This window comes from Hyla sarda, chromosome 1 (assembly GCF_029499605.1).
Source record: "Hyla sarda isolate aHylSar1 chromosome 1, aHylSar1.hap1, whole genome shotgun sequence".
NCBI classification, from domain to species: domain Eukaryota; kingdom Metazoa; phylum Chordata; class Amphibia; order Anura; family Hylidae; genus Hyla; species Hyla sarda.
In genome coordinates, this window is record NC_079189.1 from 555852133 (window position 1) to 555870748 (window position 18616).

General features: G+C 38.9%; 1 protein-coding gene across 1 annotated transcript in view; it reads right to left on the bottom strand.

Annotated features, from left to right (window-relative positions):
• The window catches only part of PARP8 (poly(ADP-ribose) polymerase family member 8), a 337824-nt gene that overhangs the window by 110588 nt on the left and 208620 nt on the right, over nt 1-18616 (bottom strand). The window contains exons 5-6 of the mRNA XM_056541980.1: nt 15205-15275; nt 2229-2306 (exon numbers count right to left, since the gene is read on the bottom strand). Coding sequence (XP_056397955.1) covers nt 2229-2306; nt 15205-15275 — 149 coding nt within the window. The remainder of the gene's footprint in view (nt 1-2228; nt 2307-15204; nt 15276-18616) is intronic.

Here is an 18616-nt window from a genome sequence, read left to right on the forward strand (position 1 = left end):
CTGCAAAGCTTTTTACAGTCACTGTACGCAGAATATGATCCACTCTAGTGTAAAATAAATTTCCCATCTCAATAATTAATAGGCCCACATAGTCCTTGGTAGTTTATATACCGTTATTCATAATGTATAAGTTTCAAGTGGGTCTGTAAGGGAATTCGTTTTAAAGCGAATTAAGAATGCATTAAGGTTCTGTTTCACAAATATTGTGCATGATAAAACATATTGAACTTAAAGCTTAGAGTCGTCATGTTAGGAATATATACATTAAATATGTATCCTGTGAAAAAAAAAAAAAAAAAGAATGAAATCCTTAGAATGTGCAGCACAGGAAAGCGCTCCAATGTAATCGAATATAGTTAAGTTATATAGTGGTGTGTTATAAATGATCATAAATAAAATATAAACTAAACTAATGAAATATTTAGTCCCGCATAGAATACATTAAAAAATATTCTAAAGGAATTTAAATAAGGATTCTGAAGACGTGCAAATAAATCTCAAAACTTTAATTTAAAACCGAAAGCCATAAAGACTTCTATACGGAAGTCAAGTTTTAATTAACACTTTTAATTAAACAGCAGAGGGAAATATGTCTCAGCGGTGACACAAATGTAGCAGAGTTGAATTTGTAATCTTACGGTGTGGAGTGAAATTGTTTGCGTGTCTTGGCCAGAGGCTTAAATGGGCACTGTTACTTTTATAAAGGACTTTAGACATGTGGTAGAGCTCGGTCGGGGTCTGAGTGTTCAGACCCTGACCGATTGCTAGAATGGGAAGTGTGCATTTTCATCCGGCTCTCTGCCATGTTCCCAAATGGAAATCTCAGCTGCGGAGAACAGGGAGGGTAGAACTTAGTAGAGCTTCCAATAGTTTGACTCCGACCAATCAAAACAATTGAAATGTCTCTATGACAAATGAACGTTTCTTTTAAAGGGGAACTCCGGTGGAAACAAGTGGAAAACAAATGTTTTCATATCAACTGGTGCCAGAAAGTTAAACAGATTTGTAAATTGCTTCTATTCCAATCTTAACCCTTTCAGTAATTATCATCTGCTGTATATTAGAGATCTACCACAGAAAAATTTGTGAAGTTCTTTCCAGTCTGACCCCAGTGCCCTCTGGTGACACCTCTGTCCATGTCAGGAACTGTCCAGATTAAAAGCAAATCCCCATAGCAAACCTCTCCTGCTCTGGACAGTTCCTGACATGGACAGAGGTGTCAGCAGAGAGCACTGTGGTCAGGCTGGAAAGAACTTCACAAATTTCTCTGTGGTAGATCTCTAATATACAGCAGCTGATATTTACTGAAAGGGTTAAGATTTTTAAATAGAAGTCATTTACAAATCTGTTTCACTTTCTGGCACCAGTTGATTTGAAAATTTTTTTTTTTCCCACCGGAGTACCTCTTTAAGGTGACTGGTGTACTATAACTAGTGGGGAGAGAAGCTAACAGGGTTTCTGGAACTGAATATTGGTTGTACCAACAAGCCTCTGCCAGGGTATTTACGACTCTGGATCACTGTCTTTGGCTTTGTGCACACTTGTTTTATTGGTTCGTATTCTCAGCCTTTAAAAATGTCTGAAAGTTTTATCAGGTTTTTTTTCTGCCATGTGGTCTATTTTGTTAACTGTTTTGGAATTTATAAAACTTTTTTCAGACTTTTTTGTTGTTGTTGTAAGTTTTTAGCATAGGCGTCCTCCAGTATGGCTGCATGCAATAATGCCCCTGTCCCTTCTACTTATGTCATGACTGAAAGGGCACTGTGACTGGCACTATTAAAAAGAGTACTGTGGCCCTCCAAAGTTTATTATGCTGCGCACATTACTTAATAACTCTCCACAAATGACAGAAGGCCCCTGGATAGTGCAGAAAAGGGTGAAGAGCTCATACACATTCTTACGCAAGCTGGTCACTGGAGCACAGTTGCGCAAAAATAATTTTTGGCGCATGTGATAAATTCAGCGCACCAACCAGTGTGTCTACAAACTACGCCGCCCGGAAGTGTAGAACAAGAAAAATGACAAAGCCAGCGCAGACAAGATAAAATAGCACAAAATTAGATAATAATTTCACTACAAGTCAATATAAAAACACAACACACATGCACATGGATAAATTGTCCCCATGTGTACAGAATGTAACCCCTATCGAAAAAGTTGAGAACTTCTTTAAAGACTGTCACAAAACTTATGACCAGATGTCACTATATCAGCCATGATAACTTCACCTGCCCTCCATAGTAAAACTCTTCAGAATCATTATCTCCTTCAGAATCTTCTTCCACTGCACTACTGTGTCGTGATTCCTGAAAGGAAGGAGAATACTTTGTAACATCTTGTGATAAATATACAATATATAGTGCATTATTTTATATTCTGAGAAACAGAGATGACATTGTAACCTTTATAAATTATAACCACCTGTACAATATTGTATTCTACATGGTCTTGCACGATTCCCGATTCAGATGCATTTAAAGTGAACCTGACATCACTTTCATGCTGCCCAAACTAGGAGTCAGTAGGGCGGTCCTTGGCTTTTCCTCACCCATCAGCCTTGACTGATAGATCTTTCCTTGTTTGGATGTAGAGAGAGATCTATAAATCAAGGCAAGCAAGGAAGGTAAAATCCACTCGACACTGCCCCCAATGACTCATAGTACAGGCTTTAAGAAACAAAAGTAAATACCCATCTTGGACTACCATTGCTCTGTAACACATGTATCACATGCAGCATTGGCCAATACCTTGTATAGTATTTTCTATATACAAAATACAATTTTACATTATACAGATAACTGTACCATTCAGTGCCCAAGCTATACTAGCCCATCAATAAACTAGGAAATATTAGCTCAAGCCTTAGCTCAAGAAGCAACTCTAGGGGCCCAAGTCAACAACATCCTTTATAGGCGAAATGGATATGCCCCATAGAATTCTACAGGCAACATACCCACAAGGCCGTCCCGTCAGCCATATTTTATGACCTGCATTATATCTGTGTGAAATCAGCTATTTTCTGTTCCATATACTGTAAGCCTATAACTATCCCTCTGAAACTGCAGCTTCTTTAAGAATTTACTTTTATATAATATTTATATTATATTTATATAATATAACAGGTATACATATGTATAAAAAAATAAAATAAAATAAAAAGAAAACCAGCTATAGCTGCTGAGAAATTTGTCTAGTTTTTATAAAATTATAAATTTTATTATTATTAATATTATTATTATTAGAGATGCCGCGAATTGTTCGCCGGCGAACAGTTCCTGGCGAACTTTGCATGTTCGCGTTTGCATCGCCGAGCAAACATATGTGAAGTTCGATTCGCCCCCTGTGAATCAGAGTCAGCAGACACATTATAGCCAATCAACAGCAGTCCCTCCCTTCCAGACCCTCCCACCTCCTGCACAGAGGCCATTTTACCTTCATTCAGCATGCTGCAGGCTTAGAAAGTGGAGGGTCAGAGAAGCTGCTCCTGCTGAGTAGGGAAAGCGATAGCTAGGTTGCTGCTAGGTGGTGTATTCAGGGTCCACTTTACTCCTAAAGCACTAGTTTAACATCTGCTTTAAGGACAGCACCCAAAAAAGCCCTTTTTAGGGCTCAAATATCAGTCTGTTTGTCTTGCAACTGCTGGAGGCACCCTGGTTGGGAGGGAACCACTGGTTAAAAGGGGAACTCAGCTGGCAACTTTTTTTGCTCATTGTCACACTAGTGCAAATCACATTTGGTGTGACAGTTGTTCAAATAAAAAAAAATACCTTTTTTGGCTGTGAAATAAAACCAGTGCTGCCTAAAGGGGGCTCTATGTGCTGCCTAAAGGGAGGCTCTAACTATGTACTGCCTAATATGGGGGAATCTATGTGCTGCCTAAGGGGGGCTCTATGTGCTGCCTAAAGGGGGGCTCTAACTATGTGCTGCCTAACATGGGGGACTCTATGTGCTGCCTAACGGGGGGATCTAACTATGTGCTGCCTAAAGGGGGATCTAACTATGTGCTGCCTAAAGGGAGGCTCTACCTATGTGCTGCCTAAAGGGGGGCTCTAACTATGTGCTGCCTAATATGGGGGAATCTATGTGCTGCCTAAAGGGGGGATCTAACTATGTGATGCCTAAAGGGGGGCTCTATGTGCTGCCTAAAGGGGATTAAAGCACGCTATTCCAAAGAATTTAGGAATAATAGGTGGATTTATGCCCTTTATGGATTAAAACCAGACTCTGCATCAACTATGTAATTTTCCATGGGAGTTTTGCCATGGATCCCCCTCCAGCACTCCACAGTCCAGGTATTAGTTCCCTTGAAACAACTTTTAAATCACTATTGTGGCCAGAAAGAGTCCCTGTGGGTTTTAAAATTCGCCTGCCCATTGAAGTCAACGGCGGTTCGCCGGTTCGCGAACATTTGCGGAAGTACGCGTTCGCAAACAGAAAATTTTATGTTCGCGACATCACTAATTATTATTTGTATAACGCCTTGCTTCCAGGAAGCTTTACATATTGAAAAGGGTTAAAATGCATATAATAACACAAACACAACACAAAGTACAATGAAAGTGAAACAGGTGTAAATGACAGGCTGATATAGACAGAGGCCTCTGCCCGCGAGGCCTTACAATCTACAAGGAGATGTGGTTCCAGGTATGTTAGCCCCCCTTCACATAAATCAGTTGTACGGCAGTGTTTCCCTCCGGCGTGCACTAGGAGAAAACTGATGGTAGAACTGATTCCATTCATTTAAATGGGACAGTTCACAATCATCCGGCGTCTCAATTTGGATGCCAGATAGTTAGACACACCGGATGGCAACGGATAGGGGAACGCAGAAACAATGGACACCAGATGCTACACAACTGATGACAAGTTCAACTGATGTATGTTGTCATCAGTTGTGGGATCAGTTGCGTCAAGATTTAGACTGAATTCCCTTATGCCGAACGTCGGTCATATGTGAACCCAAAACTCACAGAAAAAGTGGAGTGAAATGTGTTGGAGGGTGAAGTGGGGGGACAAAAATAGTCCATACAAAAAAGAGTATATAAACCTATTCACACCAGGATAAGTGTGAATCTAATGGAGGCCAAGTTCGGGGCTAGAAGGTTATTCACGTTTCATGCATGTTGCATTTTATTATGCTGCTGAATGTTTATGCTAGTGCTAAGTGTGACTGCAGTCCTATATGCACTATTACTTTTGTTGGGAACCCCATAGAGCTAGGTTATTAGTAGTGTTGAGTGGCATAGGCCATATTCGAATTTGCGAATATTCGCGAATATATGGACGAATATTTGTCATATATTCGCGAATATTCGCATATTCGTAATATTCTCAATTTATTTTCGCGTATGCGAAAAATCGCGTATGCGAAAATTAGCATATACATTAATTAACATATGCGAAAATTCGCACGCCAGTCTCACACAGTAGTATTAGAGCCTTCTTTACACCACACAAGCTGGAAGCAGAAAGGGATGATCACTGTGATGTGTACTGTGAAAAAAAAGATAAAGTAAAAAAAATAAATAAATACGAATATTCGTAATTACGAATATATAGTGCTATATTCGCAAATATTTGCGAATTTGCGAATATGTGATATTCGCGGATAAAATTCGCATTGCGAATATTCGCGAGCAACACTAGTTATTAGTATATTAGTGTCATACCTATAGGCATCATAGTCTCTCTCATTGATTAATTCCCTCTCCCCAGGCTTCTGAAAATTCTGTTTCTACTTTGCTCAGTGGGTCGCATTACCATATATCATAATTTTTTTTCAGTAATTGTCATCCATTATGGTGTTCCCCCGCCAATTGTTTTTAATGTGTCCTATGTGTCTGTTTTAGGGATGGTTTGGTTGTCATATATTTGTATGGTTTCTTTGCTATGATTCCAAAAATTTAGATTTTTGCATCAATATTGTGTTGGTTTATACTTTCTAGCAGGGTTATATAGGTGGTACATATATGAGCCCAGCCTTAAAAAACTAAATGAAGTTTTTCCCCCCCCCCAATATAATGTTAAACAACATTACAAACATCCACAGAGTTAATAAATGGAAAAACTTTAAAACTAATCTTGTAACAATTTTTGTTTAAAACAATATTTTTTTAGGTTAAACATTCAATGCTGATTAATTTCCTAATTTAATATTCTTGTGATCAGAATTTATACTCCAAACACTCCAAATTCCCCACATTTTTTCACTAGAGTGAGCTTAGGAGCTCACTGTATACTGTTTATACATTATAATAAATAATAAAACAATATATAGAAGGCTCTTAAGGTCCTCCTGGTGGTGGATGTAGGAAATAAAAATGTATGAATTAAAGGGGTACTCTAGCAAAAAGAAGAAGAAGCCTGCACCAGAGGATGAGACAGCAATAATGGCATCACTAGGGAAGCAGCAGGTGGTAAGTCACAATTTATCTATTTTTTCATTGCAGCAGCCTGGGCATATGAAAATAATTTTTTGCTAATGTATTCCTTTAAAGTATTTTTTTCTTTTCATTTTTTAAAAGCTCTTAGAAGCCAATAATGTTGGCATTATGACATCATACCCCGATAAACCACTCCTCTTAGTATTCTATACAGCCACGGGTGATCCTCATCAAATCACATAATAAAGTAACCAGACATGGACAAAGTTCTCCCCAACTATTTTTGCACTTTATGTTTGGCCTTCAGGATATATGCAATAGCTTTATCTTATATGTATTCATTACATGTCTGCCATAAACTTCTTTTGTAGTAGAACATTTAATATCTATGTCATTTCATTTGGAGTTCTGCCTGGATGTCCTTGGGTGTCTCCTTTGCCAGTTGTTGTGACAATTTGTTCATTTTAGTGTATGTCCGATGTACAACATTATTGGCAGATGTCAGCAGCAGATAGCAGCGGGTCTCTTCAGTTTATGACGCGGACCCGACGTGTGGGCCTGTGCCATGTTCCTCTCACCCAACCCAAGACGTATCAATACATCATGGGCTGGGAAGGGTTTAAAGCATTACTGTCATTCGAAAAAACTTTTTTAAATTCAATACTCCCTTAAAAACTGAGCTTTTTCCTAATATATTTCATAAAAAACGTGTTTGAAGATGTGAATTTTTTTTTTAAATGGCCGCTAGGGGTCTCTGTCTCTTTAATTTTTCAAGCCAACTCTGGTCTCCTAGTCTTATTTAGTTCTAACAACAAGAAGTTTGGACCTATTTGCTGAAACCATCTCTCTCCCTGCTCTGTTCCCTCCCAGGGCAGTGTATCAGCAAGCTTTTGCGAGTGTGAACTGAAAACATTGAGATCCAGACAGGACCCAGACAGCTTGCTGCCTTTTCAGAAGTGGAGCATTTCCATGCACACTGTCAAGCAACACAAGTTGCTAAATTATTATTTATACGCAAAATTATTTCTCTTTGGTTTTATGAAATTATTTATTGTATGTTTGCATTATACAGGTTCCACATGGCTGCTTTAGGGTGTATAAAGCATGCACAAAACCTTGCAAATGTAAAAAATGTTTGTGTATGCCTCATGGCAAGGGAGAGGGACGGGGGAGGAAAGAAGTAAGATTGTCATGCTCCTGAAGAAACGCCCCCCAGCCTCCCGAAGAACTGACTGAAGAGCGAGTAAAATAGATCAAAAAGTATTTTACATATAAAACACACATATTATTATGCATACAGGTCTTAGGTTACATTACTACACTGATGAACATTATTTTTTTTATTTTCTTACAAATGAAAGTAATGCTTTAATGTACATCTTGTACTTAACTTCCTGTTCCTGTCTTACACTCTAGCTGGAATTTGAGCCAGCTCTATCTCCCTCCACCCTAGACCTACACCCACAGCAGCCTCTCATATAGATGGAGATAGAATTGACTGAAATCCCAGGTAGAGTGTATAGCAGAAACAGGAAGTCAGTTACAGGATGTACACCAGACAGGAAGTGGGGAAAAAGAGAGAACTGTTTTATCAGAAGCAGAAGAGATGGATGAAAGTTAACAGAAAGATAGCAAAATAACTTTACCAAAATAGGTTCACTTATTAGGGTACATTCACACGTGCATATTTTTTGCTGCAGATTTGCTGTAGCAGATTTTTCTACCCACTGAAGTCAATGGGCAGTAAAATCTTCAGCAGCAAATCTGCAGCAGATCTGTAGCAAAAATATGCACATGTGAACTTACCCTAAGATTGTAAAAACAGGTTTTAATACTGGGAAACCCATTTAAAGTGATTTAACAAGTTTTCACTATCTAGCCGCAGTCCCTAAAGTATTGGTCTGTGGTTCATGATATTTATTGACTTTACAGGTGTGGTTACTGTATTGCCAAACCCTCAACCACCAACTTCAAACCTACTTTACGGTAATATAGTGGACTATGGAATGCGGACAGATTTAAAGATACATATGTAATCATAATCTGTCAACTGACAAGAAGACCCATCCTTCTTGAAATCTATCTTTTAGCAGAGACATAATGGGACTTACACCCAATGATGGAGAGGAGCAGCCTGAGAAATTAAAGTACTCATTCACTGGCACAAGCGCATTTAATATGCAGCCTTCACCTTGTGCAAGAAGATTTCAATTTCACTCAAATAAAATATTAAAATGAATGGAGTCGTGACCTTCTCGTGTAGGAAGCAAATGGTTTATCTTCCATTTAGACAGATATTTTATATCCAAATTAAAGCAGCAATATTTCTATGGAGGGAATCTCGGATGCAAGAAGTGAATATAGAGTCGGCCTAGACTCTACAAACCACCAGTATTATTGCTCTACAGTGGTAGAAGAAGGGTTAATCATTCACATCCATTCCTCTAAACAAATGGGAATCTTAACTTCTTGGAATTGCTGTAGGCCGTTAACATATACATGAGGTCTGAGGATATAGCAAAGATATGGACCAGCAGTCTCCAAACGGTGGCCCTCCAGCTGTTGCAAAACTACAAATCACAGTATGTCCGGACCACTGATTATAGATCAATGTACTCCCTAAATGTGACTCATTGGGATCATTATCAGCCTTAAATGTCCCTGTCAAAAAAATGGACTAGACGTAGAAACGTTAAAGGTTTTGAACAGTTGGGGTATCCGTGCTGAGACCCCCATCGATTAGCAGAATGAGCTGTACTTAAAAGCGCACTTAAGTGTTCTCCATCAAGCTTCTTTGACTGGCCCCATAAACTAATAATGGGGCCACAGGACAGAGATTACAATGAGCCGGGGAGTGGAGTGCTTAATTAAGCACATGCTTCTAACCGCTCAATCTGCTGGTCAGTGTGGGTCTCAGTACTAAGACCCTGACTCACTTATTGACAACAAGCAGAGGTCTTATTAAATAACATAACTTTTTAAATAAAATATTTTGCTATCTTTCTGTGAAATTTCATGCATCCTTTCTGCTTCTGATGCAAACAATTTGCTCTGTTCTCTCCATGTCCCCACCTCCAGTCTGGCATACATCCTATAAGTGACTACCTGTTCCTGCTGTACACTTTAGATGGGATTTCAGCCAACTCTGTCTTTATCTATGTTGGAGGATTCTGTGGGTATGAGTGTATAATCAAAAAGGTGTAGGAGGAGGGAGATATAGCTGTTTTATTAAATAACATAACTTTTTTTTTTTTTATTATATGCTGATTATCATCTTTTACTAAAGCCTATGACCATCTTAGATTTGTTCTCGCTCTGCAGGATGTACCTGAGGTGAGAAGGCAGCACCACTTAAGTTCATTTTCTTAAAGTGGTACTCCCCTGAAAAACATTTTTTCTTTAATCAACTGGTTTGTTAATTACTTCTATTTTAAAATCTTTATCCTTCCAGTACATACCAGCTGCTGTATGTTTCAGAGGAAGTTCTTTTCTTTTGAATTTCTTTTCAGTCTGACCACAGTGCTCTCTGCTGACACCTCTGTCTATGTCAGGAACTGTCTGGAACAGGAGAGGTTTGCTATGGGGATTTGTTCCTACTCTAGACAGTTCCTAAAATGGACAGAGGTGTCAGCATAGAGCACTGAGGTCAGACAGAAAGGAAATTCAAAAAGAAAAGAACTTCCTCTGAAACATACAGCAGCTGATATGTTCTGGAAGGATTAAGATTTTAAAATAGAAGCAATTTACAAATCTGTTTAACTTTCTGGCACCAGTTGAGAAATAACATTTTTTTTCAGTGGAGTACCCATTTAAATCTAAATACCCTTTTAGATTATGATCACACGTAGGAAACATGATGCCATACTGCAGACTTTTAGCAGTAGAATTTCTATGTGGAAACTCCAAAGCATTTACAGTAGCAGCAAAATGAATATGATAAAAAAAATCTCTGGATTTGTTTCTTCATAAATTTGCACAAATGACTGGATAGTGCAAAAAAGGGTAAAAAGCTCACATACATATGCCAGCGGCTCATTGGAGTACACTTGTAATAAATTTAACACAGAAACCAGTACATATGTTAACCACACCAACTGGAAATACACAATAAAAAAAAAAAAAAAGAAGAGCCATCTCGTCGGTACCCCCAACGATCTCCAGAACGGGGTCCGGCTCACCTCGCTGTGGGCTCAGGCCCCAGCATTCCAAGATGTACCAGTCTTGGCAGTGATGGCCCACTCAGCCAATCACCGACTGAGGCAGTACATTGCTGTGACCCATAATCTTCTGAGTGGGCCATCACTGGCAAGACTTATATGTTTCAGAAGGAGGGGGCCAGAGCGCTCAGCTGTAAGAGACAGGGCCCTGTTCTGGAGATTACAAGGGATCTGACTGCTGGACTAGGGATAAGTTTTTATTTAACCCCTTAAGGACTCAGCCCATTTTGGCCTTAAGGACTCAGACAATTTAATTTTTACGTTTTCATTTTTTCCTCCGCGCCTTCTAAAAATCATAACTCTTTTATATTTTCATCCACAGACTAGTTTGAGGGCTTGTTTTTTGCGCGACCAGTTGTCCTTTGTAATGACATAACTCATTATATCAAAAAATGTATGGCGCAACCAAAAAACACTATTTTTGTGGGGAAATTAAAACGAAAAACGCAATTTTGCTAATTTTGGAAGGTTTCGTTTTCACGCCGTACAATTTATGGTAAAAATGACATGTGTTCTTTATTCTGAGGGTCAATACAATTAAAATGATACCCATTATTACATACTTTTCTATTATTGTTGCACTTAAAAAAAATCACAAACGTTTTAACCAAATTAGTACGTTTATAATCCCTTTATCTTGATGACCTCTAACTTTTTTATTTTTCCGTATAAGCGGCGGTATGGGGGCTAATTTTTTGCGCCATGATCTGTACTTTTTTTTGATACAACATTTGCAAATAAAAAACTTTTAATACATTTTTTATAATTTTTTTTAATAAAATGTATTAAAAAAGTAGGAATTTTGGACTTTTTAAATTTTTTTTCGTTCACGCCGTTCACCGTACGGGATCATTAACATTTTATTTTAATAGTTCGGACATTTACTCACGCGGTGATACCAAATATGTGTATAAAAAAAAAATTTACGCTTTTTGGGGGTAAAATAGGAAAAAACGGACGTTTTACTTTTTTATTGGGGGAGGGGATTTTTCACTTTTTTTTTACTTTTACTTTTACATTTTTTTTAAATTTTTTTACACTTGAATAGTCCCCATAGGGGACTATTCATAGCAATACCATGATTGCTAATACTGATCTGTTCTATGTATAGGACATAGAACAGATCAGTGTTTTCGGTCATCTTCTGCTCTGGTCTGCTCGATCACAGACCAGAGCAGGAGACGCCGGGAGCCAGACGGAGGAAGGAGAGGGGACCTCCGTGCGGCGTTCTGAATGATCGGATCCCCGCAGCAGCGCTGCGGGCGATCCGATCATTCATTCAAATCGCGCACTGCCGCAGATGCCGGGATCTGTATTGATCCCGGCACCTGAGGGGTTAATGGCGGACGCCCGCAAGATCGCGGGCGTCGGCCATTGCCGGCGGGTCCCTGGCTGCGATCAGCAGCCGGGATCAGCCGCGCATGACACGGGCATCGCTCCGATGCCCGCGGTTATGCACAGGACGTAAATGTACGTCCTGGTGCGTTAAGTACCACCGCACCAGGACGTACATTTACGTCCTGCGTCCTTAAGGGGTTAAATGTGTCAAAAGGAAGTCAAGTCCTTGGTCATCTGACTTCCTCTGAATTACAGGAGGATATCATCACCTATCAGATCTTCTCCTGCTAGCTCCCAGACCACTCCCCTCCCTACCTAAATCTGTATACTGTTGCTGCTATTTCTATGGTAGCAGGATATATATATATATATATATATATATATATATATATATATATATATAGTAATCACTATGGGAACTCCAGCACAGGATTGCTTAGGTGTGGTGCAGTGTAACCCCCAGTGTGCCACACTGGATCCACATAGAACTTCCTCCGCAAGGAAACAGCACCCAACACCAGGTCCAGGTAAAGTGCAAGCTACAGGGTCTTTATTGCGTCAAGAGAGACAATGCGACGTTTCGGCTAACAAGCCTTTTTCAAGCATGACAAACATGTACAAAAATCCAATTTAAATAGGTAACAAACTAACATGATTGGTGGAAACACAAGTGCAGTGAATAAATTAATCAGGTGTACGCCAACCTCCTGTATTTCATTGGTTACGATCAGTGACATTTAGAAATGACAGTTGTCAAATAACAATAAATACATTTGTAAAGATCCTTCATTAATATCAAAACCTGTGACGGGAGAAATACAAGTGGAGGGGGGGGGGCTCCGTGACACCAGTACAGTAATATAATTCATTTACCTCTGTTCCGTAGTTGCGATCGGCTGGGGGCACACGCTACTCAACAATGTTTGTAAACATTGGTACTGCGGCTGCGCGGCCTCATCCAGTCATATCGCAACTAACTGACTTAACAGAGCCGGGAGTGCGCCTGCGCTAACAAATAGTGCGCTGCACACTCCATTCGCCATTGCGGCACATATTGAGGGATTCGCTGCGCATGCGGCTCAATCTCCTGCATGTAAAGACGTCATTCATGTGCCGGCCATAATCATAGCCGGAACCAAGAAGACTTAGCCGCGGATCCTCTTGCCGCAATGGTGTGAACAGTCTTCTAAAGAGATATTAATTTCTGTTGTAAAAATTCTTGTTTTCTGGTGTTCTTCAACGGAGTCCCCTGTCTTGCATATATCCCGATGTGATTCAGTCAGGTACATATAAATGTGTATCTAAAAATACAAATAAAACCATGATTTAAATCAATATTCCACGTCAATGTAATAAATATATTTCTACCACCTCCTATAGAGAAAGTACTCTGAATATGGGTTAAAAAAAGAGAAGGGAAAGGGGAAGAAAGAAAAAGGGAAATAAGGGAAACAAGACAAAGAAAAAACGAAAAAACGAAAGGGAGAGGAAAAGAAGGGATGTGAAATATAGAGAGATATAGAAAATAGATAAAAAATGGAAAATTGTGATAAAAATAAATTTTTTTTTAATTTTTAGCACAGTTTTCCATTTTTTATCTATTTTCTATATCTCTCTATATTTCACATCCCTTTTTTTCCTCTCCCTTTCCTTTTTTCGTTTTTTCTTTGTCTTGTTTCCCTTATTTCCCTTTTTCTTTCTTCCCCTTTCCCTTCTCTTTTTTAACCCATATTCAGAGTACTTTCTCTATAGGAGGTGGTAGAAATATATTTATTACATTGACGTGGAATATTGATTTAAATCATGGTTTTATTTGTATTTTTAGATACACATTTATATGTACCTGACTGAATCACATCGGGATATATGCAAGACAGGGGACTCCGTTGAAGAACACCAGAAAACAAGAATTTTTACAACAGAAATGAATATCTCTTTAGAAGACTGTTCACACCATTGCGGCAAGAGGATACTCGGCTAAGTCTTCTTGGTTCCGGCTATGATTATGGCCGGCACATGAATGACGTCTTTACATGCAGGAGATTGAGCCGCATGCGCAGCGAATCCCTCAATATGTGCCGCGATGGCGAATGGAGTGTGCAGCGCACTATTTGTTAGCGCAGGCGCACTCCCGGCTCTGTTAAATCAGTTAGTTACGATCTGACTGGATGAGGCGGCGCAGCTGCAGTACCAATGTTTACAAACATTGTTGAGTAGCGTGTGCCCCCAGCCGATCGCAACTACGGAACAGAGGTAAATGAATTATATTACTGTACTGGTGTCACGGAGCCCCCCCACTTGTATTTCTCCCGTCACAGGTTTTGATATTAATGAAGGATCTTTACAAATGTATTTATTGTTATTTGACAACTGTCATTTCTAAATATCACTGATCCCAACCAATGAAATACAGGAGGTTGGAGTACACCTGATTAATTTATTCACTGCACTTGTGTTTCCACCAATCATGTTAGTTTGTTACCTATTTAAATTGGATTTTTGTACATGTTTGTCATGCTTGAAAAAGGCTTGTTAGCCGAAACGTCGCATTGTCTCTCTTGATGCAATAAAGACCCTGTAGCGTGCACTTTACCTGGACCTGGTGTTGGGTGCTGTTTCCTTGCGGAGGAAGTTCTATAAATATATATATATATATATATATATATATATATATATATATATATAGTAAATATACACCTCCCTGTGTGATTGTCTTCACACATTTAGGAAAATCGATGTAGAAACAGTAAAAAATCAGTAAAAGCAAATCATCATAAAACACTTCAATCGTGAGTCTAATGAGGCTTAGCTCCAACACTAGCAGCCTAACTGGATGACCAGGTGCAGTGACCAAGCACCTCACCCTCAGCCAAAGTATTAATTGCAAATGTAGGCTGCATTACAGAACCATTTTAGAGTTGGATTTACATGCAAAATGGAGCCTAACCCATGTCTGTCACATCATCTACATGAGATAAGCACAAGGCCTACACAAAAAAAATACACCTTTACAATATTCTCTAATAATAGCCTATGCTGCTCTATATAAGAAAAAAAATTCCCAGTGTTTTTTATTTTTTTATTTTTTTAACTGTTAGACATTTCTAAATGTGACCACACATATTGCAAAATCTGTTTTGATACTTTTGATTTTGTAAGATATTTTCATGACAACTTCCCTTATTTAAGAAACTAAAGGAAAAGCAAGCCAGGCTGAAAACATATAAATGCATGCATTTACATATAAGTGCACTTCAATACATTACCTCGCCATTTTCTTTCTGTAATTTAGACTTTATGGACAAGCAGCTGGTAATGTCATTGGATTTCCTCAGCTCTGCAAGAGAAAATAAGAAGATTTTAACACAGCAGGTGCAGCGATATTCTACCACATTGCCACATACTTGCTTACAATGGAAGACCCAGAATGATATAACACTTACGTATGGAAGAACGACAACACAGAGACATCCAGAAAGAACAATGACACAATGGTATTTAAGATTAAAAAAAACTATGACATGCTGACATTTCAGGTATTATTATGACATAGTGACATTTTGGGAGACAGAAAAATAAATAATTAGGTTTATTAGAATATACATATTCCAGAACACTGATGAATCGTATATACATGCCGCCATTCCATAAATTCTCTATGGAGCGGTCAAAGACTTGTGATTCATTCATAGCAAGGACCTCAAGCTCCATTCTAGAGATCACAGTGGGTCACAGTGGTGAGCCCCCCATGAAATAATACATATCCCCTATCATAAAGAGAACCTGTCAGAATGTATATGTTACTCAGTACCAAATCCTGACCATGTACATCTCATTTTTAGTCTCTATCACCGATATTTATTATAACATCCCTCTTTTCATTAGCTCACAGTATTAGAAATGCTCTCAGGGAAAGGGGGCGTGTCTCCCCCTTATGGTGGGAGGTGATTGGTGTGTGTGCTCATGCAGCCTTGTCCATGAGTCATCTCTTGTCCCTGACCCATGGACAAGCCTGAGGCTGCTGCAGGACTGATTAGTGTCCCAGTAGGTATGGGGACCCCTAGTGGTTGGATTTAAGGGGCCATTTTCTTTATTAAAGGGGTACTCCTGTGGAAAACGTTTTCTTTTAATCAACTGGTGCCAGAAAGTTAAACAGATTTGAAAATTACTTCTATTAAAAAATCTTAATCCTTCCAGTACTTATTAGCTGCTGAATACTATAGAGGAATTTTTTTTCTTTTTGGACCACAGTGCTCTCTCCTGACCTCTCTGTCCATGTTAAGAACTGTCTAGAGTAGGAGAAAATCCCCATAGAAAACATATGCTGCTCTGGACAGTTCCTAAAATGTCAGCAGAGAGCACTGTGGTCATGATGTCAGCAGAGAGCACTGTGCTTATGTCAGCAGAGAGCTCTGTGTTCCAAAAAGAAAATAATTTTCCTCTGTAGTATTCAGCAGCTAATAAGTACTGGAAGGATTAAGATTTTTTGATAGAAGTAATTTACAACTCTGTTTACATTTCTGGCACCAGTTGATTTAAAAAAAAAAAATTAAGTAACTATAAATGTATTTAACCCCTATTTGACCCGGTTTTTTTTCGTTTTTGCATTTTTGTTTTTTTCCTCCTTACCTTTAAAAAATCCTAACTCTTTCAATTTTGCACCTAAAAATCCATATGATGGCTTATTTTTTGCACCACCAATTCTACTTTGTAATGACATCAGTCATTTTACCCAAAAATCTATGGCGAAACGGAAAAAAAAATCATTGTGAGACAAAATTTAAAAAAATAAACCCATTTTGTAACTTTTGGAGCTTTCGTTTCTACACAGTACATTTTTGCTACAAATGACACCTTATCTTTATTCTGTAGGTCCATACGATTAAAATGATACCCTACTTATATCGGTTTGATTTTGTCGTACTTAAAAATCATAACTACATGCAGGAAAATGTATACGTTTAAAATTGTCACATTCTGACCCCTATAACTTTTTTATTTTTCCGCGTATTGGGCGGTATGAGGACTCATTTTTTGCGCTGTGATCTGAAGTTTTCTTTTTGTATTGATAGGACTTATTGATCAAATAAAATGCTCTCCAGAAATGCATCCAGACCCCTTTTACATTCTTTTAAAGAGTTCACCATGACTACCTCCTCCGGGAGAGAATTCCACAGTCTTACTGCTCTTACAGTAAAGAACCCCCATCTGTGCTGATGTAGAAACCTTCTTTCCTCTAGACGTAGAGGATGCCCCCTTAAGAGATCATGGGAGAGATCTCTGTACTGTCCCCTGATATATTTATACATAGTTATTAGGTCTCCCCTAAGCCTTCTTTTTTCTAAACTAAATAACCCTAATTCTGATAATCTTTCTGGGTACTGTAGTCCTCCCATTCCCCGTATTACCCTGGTTGCCCGTCTTTGAACCCTCTCCAGCTCCACTATATCTTTCTTGTACACTGGTGCCCAGTACTGTACACAGTATTCCATGTGTTGTCTGACTAGTGATTTGTACAGTGGTAGAATTATTTCTTTGTTGTGGGCATCTATGCCCCTATTGATGCACCCCATGATTTTATTTGCCTTGGCAGCAGCTGCCCGACACTGGTCACTACAGATAAATTTACTGTTAACTAAGACTCCCAAGTCCTTTTCCACTCCTTTTCCACATCAGTCATCCCAAGTGTGCTCCCATTTAATAAATAATCCCAGCCCGGATTTTTCCTCTCCATGTGCATTACCTTAAATTTATCAGTGTTGAACCTCATCTGCTACTTGCCAGCCCAAACCTCCAACCTATCCAGATCCATTTGTAACAGTGCACTGTCCTCTATTGTGTCTACCCCTTTACAGAGTTTAGTATCATCTGCAAAGATTGTTACTTTACTATTCAACCCCTCTGCAAGGTCATTAATGAATATATTAAATAGGACAGGACCCAAGACTGACCCCTGTGGTACCCCACTAGTAACAGTCACCCAATCAGAATAAGTACCATTAATAACCACCCTCTGTTTCCTATCACTGAGCCAGTTACTTACACACTTACACACATTCTCCCCCAGCCCAATCCTTCTCATTTTATGCACCAACCGTTTAGGTGACACCGTATCAAATGCTTTGGAAATATCCAGATATACCACATCCAGCGATTCCCCCTGGTCCAGTCTGGAGCTCACCTCCTCGTAAAAGCTGATCAGGTTAGTTTGACAGGACCGATCCCTCATAAAGCCATGCTGATATGGGGTCATATATTTTTTAGCAAGATATTCCAAAATAGCATCTCTTAGAAAACCCTCAAACAATTTACATACAACGGAGGTTAAACTAACAGGCCTATAATTCCCTGGTCACCTTTTGTCCCCTTTTTAACCCCTTAAGGACTCAGGGTTTTTCCGTTTTTGCACTTTCGTTTTTTCCTCCTTACCTTTTAAAAATCACAACCCTTTCAATTTTCCACCTAAAAATCCATATTATGGCTTATTTTTTGCATCACCAATTCTACTTTGCAGTGACATTAGTCATTTTACCCATAAATTCACGACGAAAAGGAAAAAAAAATCATTGTGCGACAAAATCGAAGAAAAAACGCCATTTTGTAATTTTTGTGGGCTTCCGTTTCTACGCAGTGCATATTCCGGTAAAAATGACACCTTATCATTATTCTGTAGGTCCA